This window comes from Salmo trutta, chromosome 15, assembly GCF_901001165.1.
Source record: "Salmo trutta chromosome 15, fSalTru1.1, whole genome shotgun sequence".
NCBI classification, from domain to species: domain Eukaryota; kingdom Metazoa; phylum Chordata; class Actinopteri; order Salmoniformes; family Salmonidae; genus Salmo; species Salmo trutta.
In genome coordinates this window covers 15484591-15494082 of record NC_042971.1, presented here as the reverse complement: position 1 = coordinate 15494082, position 9492 = coordinate 15484591, and the positions used below count along the sequence as shown (strand labels likewise).

Here is a 9492-nt window from a genome sequence, read left to right as displayed (position 1 = left end):
AGTGTCAGGGAATATTACCAACGGTTGTGTGTTTCTACTGGGGAGAGTGTCAGGGAATATTACCAACGGTTGTGTGTTTCTACTTAGCCAGTTGAATGAGGTTGGAAGCTCATCCTTCAGTTGTTGCCTGCGCTTGTCTCAGCACTTTGTCACTTTGAGACGTGCTAGAAGCTGTCTTCCTGCAGGCCCCTGTCTGTCTCATTTCTGCAAAGTAATCAGGCCAGTGTCGGAGAACAGTGACGCTGTCATCTGCAGGCTCAGGAGAAGCTTAAAGATATAGTGCCTTTCTTCTGGGTGATGGAGGTCAATTGTGTGTTTTGAAGGTTGAACCGCCATGTCATGGCCTGGTTGCATGCATGGTGCTGAAAGGACAGCGCCAAAGATGGGTGCGGCTGAAACACGTGAATATTAGAAACAACCCCGGCCTGAATAAGTGTCCCTGAATAAATTGCTAATCTTAGGCTACTCCCTTACAAAATAATACCCAGTAATCGGTTACTGTTTTTATATAACAAGTAAGATATTTTGTCTTAAGATATTCAATATAGGCCTATTTAGAGGAGATGACAGTTGCCTTGACTATAACCATATCAGGTGCAGTTATTTTACTCGATAATGCATTGAAGATGTTTGGTGCATCTGTGGTAAACTAACATCTAAAATGTGTGACTGAACAGCACGAGGGGGTAAAAAAAAGCTCCTGCTGCAGGTATCACTTTGTTTTCATGAGACCCAGGGCAGCACTGCCACCTCTGGTTTGGAGACTCGAGCCTACTCCCCCTGCCTCCTCCTGCACTGTGCAGCAACACACCAGAACAGTTTCAGAACTACTTTCGCCTTCTTTCCTTTCACTACAGCGCACTATGGCCGAGCGTAAGCAGAATTGGAACAGGGAGGAGAAAGATGACTTACCGGTGTATCTCGCCCGTCCCGGAACGGCCGACCAGGTACCCCGGCAAAAATACGGAGGTATGTTTTGTAACGTTGAGGGAGCATACGAGAGCAAAACCATTGATTTTGATGCTCTGAGCGTCGGTCAGCGTGGGAACAGAACCCCTAGGACTGCTAAACCGGAGACCGCGCAGGAGGCGAGGAGCCCTACAAGTGAGAGGTCTCCGTGTAAAGAAAGTGTAATTTGGCACGATATGAAAGACTCTGGCACAGAGAGAAAATGTACCAGAAGCAAGGAAGTCCTACAGAACCTGGGTGAGGAGAAGGTAAGTTCTACTCTTGCGTGCTACAGATGTCTGCAGTAATCAATGTACCCGTCAGTTTCAAAAATAGTGATCTAAATACAGTACAGCCTAAGAGATGCATAGCAGCTGACACTCAACTCTAAATTCAGAGGAGCATACGGGTGAATTCATGTTGTGTCATGGTAACAGACATTTGACAAATTGTTCTTCCTCATGTCAAAGGGCTCCTTGAGAAACGTGTCTTCCTAAAATGGTTGGTTGGGTTTATGCCGCCTACATTGTAAGTGCATCCGGATAATGAATGATGTAAGACAGAGTCAGTTTGACACCCTAAAGGTATCAATACAGCACAATACGCAATCCAACGAATTACAGGTTTAAGCGAAATATACAATCACGTTTCCTTCCCTCTTTTTAGCGATTGACTATTAATTGCCGATCTAATTAGCTTTCCTCAAATTATTTTTTGTTATCCAGTTAAATGAAAAAACCTTAAACTGTGCATCACACCATGTAGACAAACTTCCACGTGTCATCCATGTACATAAATTGCATGATGGTAATGTTGTACTGTTACAATATTTGCGTGTGTGTCAAGCCTGAACAGCCTGGGTTATGAGCGCAAACTTGTGCTGATATTTGGGAGTCTCGGCCAGGTACATACTGTAGGCTGACAGTAAGTGGCCTTCAGACTGCAGGCCTGCATAGGACATAGGCAAAGCAGCTAGTGAGGTAGCTTACTGCTCTGTGTCAGCGGTCATGGGCCGCCTTGCTGTATGGAGAAGGTGTTTTCTGTATCCATCAGTGCCCATATATCTATGACCTATGAAATGTTTTAATCCTTCTCGACTGTAATGTGATTTGTGGATTCAAATAAAGTATTTTGTGTGTGTGTGTGTGTGTGTGTGTGTGTGTGTGTGTGTGTGTGTGTGTGTGTGTGTGTGTGTGTGTTTCTGCCTCTCAACAGGCTTGTGGAAAGTTAACAACGTTGTAAAGGGAACTTTGAACAACCAGTATCCATCTGTACTTTATACAACCACAAACATTCAAGGGGAAAATCCACGTTTTCTATCAATGATACTGGTTTGGGATGCAGAGGTATCTGAATGACGATGAAATGCTATAAATACTGGAATTTGATGAAGGCTGCAGTATACATTTGGTTGCGTTTGATTAGATTGGTCTGTGGCTCTGGATTACCTGCTGGAGACATAGGGACCCGTTCATCCTCTGGCTGTTTCACTCTGGCCACATACAAAGAGACACAGAGCAGTTGGTCATGTGAAATGCTTTACTCAATTTACCACTTACATGTTGCCAACAAACATTGAGCCTGGCGTTAGTCTTTAATCTCACGAAATAAACAAACAAGTCGTACTTTCTCCCTTTAGTTCTCATCCTTATGATTTGTAGCCAACTCACGCCACTCCAATCAAAACACGAATAAACACATTTTGCCAAGTTCTATCAATCGTATATCAGCCACATATGTTATAATTGTTAGTCTCAAATAAAAACAAATGCATTTCAATTATCATACATCAACCTTGCAGGTTATAAGAAGCATATAAAAGGAATCCAGTAGGATATTTTAGAGGAATCATTCTGTGAGTTTTTTTTTGTAATGTCATATGTTCCCACTACATCTCTTTCAGAACTTGTCAGTGTAGAGTTTATTTGAGGTTTGAGCAATGAATACAACTTATTCATTTTGGAATCTTGTGCACTTATTCTTATAATGGATGTTGAAGTATACCAGAATGGACACTTTCGGGTATACATCAAGCAACAACAGTCTCTCTTTTGTCTCATGCTGAGAGAGGAAGCTCAGGTGGTTAATATAGACCAGGTGATGTGAGTTATGAATCCATCCCGTGTCTGAAGTCATCTTTATTCCTGTTATAATATAATTAGTGGGAAATTACAGTATAACATTGCTTGTCCTTTAAACCATCATAAAGTTGGTTTAATGAAGGCTTGTGGGCTCTGTCATAAAGCTGAATATCTCAATTTGGAAATGACTTCAGTTGAGCTTGTGGGCAACACAAAGTGATGATTCACTGGGTGTTTCCCAAATGGCACCCTATTCCCCTTTATAGTGCCCTGGGGAATAGGGTGCCATTTGGGGCTGAGACACTGTATCCTGCCCTGCTATACCGTAATCCCTTTGGCTCAGAGATGAGAAAATCCATTAGGGTTGAGTGAGGATGATTACTATATGGTCATAGCTGTGCCAGTCAATCCTAGACACACACCCAAACTGAGCACAGAACAAGTAAAGAGACAGACCAAGCAAAACTCCATGATGCACTGATTCAGCGCAGTGAAGTGTCTTCTCACTCTCTGCCAGTTTGTGCTGTGATGGCAGATTGTCTCCTGTTGCATAATAAATCAAGGCGACATTTCTATCCAGGCATCACAGTGAGGACTAGCGATGTGTCATCATAGACTGATATACAGTTTTGATTAAAGGTAGCGGGTTAGGATCATTCGTTTAAGGTTAGGAAAAGAGTCGGGGTTAGCTAAAATGCTAAAGGAAAATCAGCTGCGTCTAGCCATGACTCTGACATACGTCTTGCGGTGTGTGTGTGTGGTCCCCATGTGGACCGATGTGGAACTGCAATGCTGCAGCCCTGATCTGACCGTCTGATCTGAGTCTGCTGTGTCCTGTGTTGCTCCCATCTTGTGGTGGTGACATATCAGTCTGACATCTGATGTCAGCCTAATTTAACCTGGGAACTTCTTTCTGTTCTGCCCTCGCATGCAAGCGAATGCCAAACAGAACTTCAGCTGAAATGTCTAGCGAATGCAAGTTCTGTTTCACACGAATATGCACTCCTATCAGTACTCTATATAATCAATGTTTCATTATGAAGTTATAATTATGCCCTACCACATGAGTATGAAGCCCCACAATACAATATTTATTAAGATAGCATATTTAAGAATTTAAAACCATGTGCTCCCATCTTCATAAAATAGTATTTTTTCAGCACAGCTCTTAAGTCTCCTGTGACATGCCTACACTTTACATGAGCACACTGGGAATTAATCCCATTTCTCTACTCCATTGAAAGCCTTGATTTGTGCAGCAACACCACCAAGGCTTGTGTCTCAGTGGAACGGTAGGTACCTGTTCATGCAAATAACCAGGGATGGAGAGTCTCCGTGCCCTGCCTTGTCTTAGATTCAGGGAGGTGGTCAATCCATGGGAGGGCCCTCTCTTTGTCCTCTGCCAGTCAGGGTAATGCTCCAGGGATGGCCTTTCTCTCCACACTCCCCCAACATCTGTGACATTCCTGTCATGGTGGTAATGGGTTAGGGGCTCGGCCCAGGGGGGTTGGGGCTGTAGGGGATAGGGGTTAGGGGGTTTAATCCCCTTTGGCCCACAGGGTAGAAGGTGTCTGTCAGACCCCTCAGTGGCTGGCCTGTACATGATACCCAGCTTCCTGTCTGTCACACCCCTCTGTGGCTGGCCTGTACATGATACCCAGCTTCCTGTCTGTCACACCCCTCTGTGGCTGGCCTGTACATGATACCCAACTTCCTGTCTGTCACACCCCTCTGTGGCTGGCCTGTACATGATACCCAGCTTCCTGTCTGTCACACCCCCCTGTGGCTGGCCTGTACATGATACCCAGCTTCCTGTCTGTACCTATGAGTATATGCTCTAGTGCATTACTTTTAGAACATCAAAGACATGAATTATTGACTATTACTGTATTTGGATTTTAATAGGAATATCCTACATTTCCATCTGTATCATTCAGTGTGCCTTCTGCGCTTGAAGAGGAAATATTCAGCCAACTTTAAGTGCTTTGTTGATGCATTCTCCAGGTATAGTAAATGCTGAAGTAATAACTGCTCTGTCCACATCCATGAAAGGACATGTCAACAGCGTGCTATTAGGAAGCACCTTATCATTCCTCACTAAATGACTTCCTCCTTGGTTTTCTTGTTTATATTGTCTGGATATTTACTGGACTAATGTACACAGCATCTCTCATAGCCCCTTTTAAACTCATGATAATCAATTGGTACTTTGAGATACATACACCATACAGCTGCATGCATGCACGCACGCTCACACACACACACACACACACACACACACACACACACACACACACACACACACACACACACACACACACACACACAGTGTTGTTTTTGATTCACAGAACCTCATTATCGGGGCATTAGGGAAGGGGGTCTGCTCTACTGAGGCCCAGACAATAGAGACACATGGCAGGGTGGGGACAGTGACAGGCTCTGTGGGTCCGACAGCTGTTACTCACCAGCAAGCTCCACCCTCTTTGTTCATAATAACAGGAGGTCGACCAGTCTAGCCCAATAATTACCAAGATCACAGACACAGATATCAGCTCTCCCTGAAATACTGCATCTGAATATTTTGTAGCCCATAAAAAAATGGAAAAAGGGGGAAATGCTAGAGTTGTTGTGCATTTGTACTGTACAACCCTATCATGTTTCCTAGTTATCACGTGACACTGAAGAAACTCATGCATTGCCTTTACAATAAATCATACATGATTGGTGGATTGTGGATACTCAGGAAGTTGTCTATTGTGTATGGATAACAATTTGTATGGTGTCTGAAGGCTAGACCACTCCCAGTAAAATAATATGAATGGTAGGCCTATTTGAGAGTCGTTCTACTTTATTTTGCCTGGAAAAAAGATCACTTGACATATGTTGCTTTACAGTGAAAATACCAACCTCCAATAAAAAAAAGGTGGATTTGTCACTTGCTGAGCTTAGAAATAGGACTACACAGGTGAAGCGGATAGGACAGCCTGCCCCATCCTTAGGTTCAGTAGTACCCTCCTCCAGCTCATTTGGTACCGCTGTAGCCTAACCTGTCAGGCCCATGCCCCTCTTGTCTCAGCTCCACAGAGAATACAGTATATAGGCCTAGTCTACCGCGTGGTACCTACATGCTCTGCCCATTGGCTATCCACGGCCGCACCGCTTCTTATGATCAATTCAGCCGTGAATTAACTAGTGCATTGTTGGCCTGCTGGGATCTATTAGCGCTGCATGCGTAGCACGTTGAACACACCAGTGAGTTTACGCAACAAAGCTATAAAGTAGCGAGCTCACAGTGGTCGCCAACACCTGCTGTTGAGCGTCCTCTTGTGGAATGATTTGAGCATTGCAGCTTTACAAATTAGACCGTATTGAGGGAGGAGTCCACCGGATGATCAGAGTAGACTTTCTAGCTCACTACGAAGCGCACTTTACATTGCAGAGAGAAGCGACCATTCCCTAGTTTTCCCATCCAGGCTCTAGCCGCAGAAGCATCCAGAGGGGAATATTTCAAGGCTTTGTTCAGAGGTGGAATCAGTTTTCATTCGCAATCATGTCTGGCCATTCTTATCAAGGCAAAAAGAATATTCCAAAGATCACAGTAAGTAGAAAGTAATATCTGCCTCAATTATTCTTGAAACTTGCATGCTTGATTGTTGCAAATCAATGCATTGGTTTTGTCTTTCCTTTTCTATGTAACCGCTATTCAGGGCTGTGGCAATAGCAATTCATGGGCAGATGCATACAGGCTTTTCTCATCAGTGTGGAATATTTTCCTAATCATTATGATAGTCTATTGAACATAGCCGCTGGAAAATGAAATACAGTGCAAAGTAGTGCAGAATGAGGTGGCATGATTGGCCACAACAGTGACAGCCGGAGAGACAGAACAAGGCGTTTTCTTAAAGGTAACTTGCATCTTCTTTGTTGAGGATGGCATGGTACCCGTGCGCAGTGCATGTGGCTCATGTGCAAGATATATAATCAAAGAAATAAAATAACCTACATCTTCACACTGGACTGTAATTGTTATAACTTTCTTTTTTTTACTCAATTGTGGCAACTTCAACGATTGAGGAAAGAGAGAAAATGCTGTAGGCAATCATATTATTTTAAAAATAAATAATGCATAACATTATCGCGTTTTGGATTCTTTTTTGTAGCCTACAGGGCCAAATATGTTGAAATCTCGGCCTCCTATGATAAGGAAAAACCAGTACAAAGGAATAAATAAGTTACAACTGTGTGAATCGAGGAAATATATGGCCTATTCGTTTTCATTATTGAACAACTTTAATTACGTATCATAATAAACCACGTTGTGCACACCCATTCTGTTAAATACATATGTATTTGTCCAGCTGTAGGCAATCTGAGCGTCTGGACTGGTGCAGGGAGAGAAAAAAACAATCTCCCACGCCCATGTGTGAGATCAGATGCGATAACCCGCCTGTAAAATGGGTAATTTCGAATTCTGCATCACTAGAACTTAATGTAATAGAATTCGCCGGTGCGGTGCGGTGCCTAAAAGGGTCGGAGTTTAAATCGGTGCAAGCAACGTGGTGGCGGGGATTGATGCTGCTGCTGCAGCACAGCTCGGGGTCTGTCTGAAATGGCTGCGTGTTCATTGTTGCGGCTCAGGGTGATGTTCTATTCCAGGAGAGACGCCCTTTGTCTCGTCTGATATCGCTGACCGATGGAGGGTGGATGCCGGATGGCTTGCAGCGGTCCTCTCATATGTAAAGCATCAGCACGCACGATAATGTTTTTAGGAACCGTTTGTGCATGTTTTCTATGTGTATATTTTTTACATATTTTATTTTGTGGGGGCTTTGAACATCTTTGTGTGGCCTGTGAAGGTAATACACCTGCTGCTAAATCTAGGACCTCAGGCTGTACTGGCCCTTGGGGGCACTATTTTATGCTTCATCATCAATTCTACATATCTACCTTCTTGTAGACCTATGACTTTACCCTACTGTACAATATGTACAATATTTACCTGACTCCAAAATAATGTGTGATAACACCAACTTGACATAATGGAGAATCTAATATCCTTTAAACAATTATTCATCGACAGTTCTTTACACTGTAATTATATGTAGGCTATAGCCTGACAATCTGAGAAATATATTGTATTGGGAATGATTTTGCTAGTTTATTTCTACCCCCTACATTCCAACTGTTTCCCTATGTCTGGGAGCAGCGGAGGCCATGTCAGATTTCTAGGTGTGGTTATGCTTTTTCCATGTCCTCACAGTAGCCCACTGTAGTGCCGTGCATGTCATCAATAATCCCCTCCAGCTGGAACCTGCATATGTGGGCAGGACTGACAGGCCTTACCCAGAAAAAACACGATTCCTCCCAACCGGCACCTCAAAACAGGGCGCCTCCATCCCCACACGGTCTGCAAAGTGGGCCTGACTGCAATCAAAACATCCTGCTGTGACCACCCAGCTATTGCCATCCACTCTCCATGGTAACCTGCATAGAGACATAGCACCTCGGTTATCCTTGTTTCCCTAGATCTAGCCTCTGACATGAGGCCATTTTCCCATTCTAGAAGGAGATTGTGGGCAGGCCCAATCGGAACCAGATTTGAGTGTACTTTGGCCTATCACAAGATCACACTGCTGGAGACTTGCCTCTGTGATGTGGTGGCTAGGCAATTTATTTAGATTGAAATGTCCTATTGTTTTGACTTTTCCGCAGAAAAAATATATATAATGTGCTTTTGAGCGAAAAGTAAATATTTTTGTCACTTAGCAACAAGGCTGAGGGAAGCAGAGGCACTGGCTCGCATGCAGCAGGAAGACTTTCCCCTTCCATTGGTCTCGGTCTGCCTGCCCGCCCGCCTGCCTGCCCGTCTCACAGATAAGGGTCTCGCAGTTAATGGACTCCTCTGTAATATCCTCTTGGCTCTGTGTGTTTTGGCTGCTGTGTTTTCCCTGTTAGCAACAACACACGGCAGCACTGTTCCCAGTCAAACTCTGCAGATGTCCACAAGAACTGGCCTGTTGCAAAATGCTTCTCTGACGGTAATGTGTGCTCGTCTCAATTTGGTCAGTGTGGAAAAAACCTTCACAAACCTTCACAATGCAGCATACAGTCCTTCCTTTAGACTATCTTTAGTATTTTCTGGCTTGTATATTAGTGAAAGGGCCAGTTTCCTTTAGGAAGCTCCATAGTTGTATTAGTGTTCTGGGTACTAGCATGACAATGACATGAATGTCATCAAAGAGTCGTGTTCAGAAAACTTTCACCCGAATATTGGCTTCCTGTTTGCCTATAGTAGACTGACATTTGGAAAAACAGACCTTGCCACGATAAGATACAGCTTGGAACATGGTCAAGAGCAGTATTTCTCAATCCAGGCCCTGGCGACCCGAAGGAATGCACTTTCTTTTTTCCCCCTAGCACACAATTGATTCAACTAATCAACTCATTAGAAAGCCTTTGATTA

General features: G+C 43.8%; 1 protein-coding gene across 4 annotated transcripts in view; it reads left to right on the top strand.

Moving 5' to 3' along the window:
• Nucleotides 1-848: 848 nt before the first annotated feature.
• LOC115148541 (dihydropyrimidinase-related protein 3) overlaps nucleotides 849-9492 on the top strand; it is a 35232-nt gene continuing 26588 nt past the window's right edge. For 2 of the 4 annotated variants that reach the window (XM_029690506.1, XM_029690505.1), the window contains exon 1: nucleotides 849-1217. In XM_029690506.1, the coding sequence (XP_029546366.1) occupies nucleotides 864-1217 (354 nt within the window). In that variant the 5' untranslated portion in view covers nucleotides 849-863. Of the gene's footprint in view, nucleotides 1218-6438; nucleotides 6628-9492 lie in introns of those variants that run through there. The other 2 variants (XM_029690508.1, XM_029690507.1) reach the window with 1 other exon arrangement.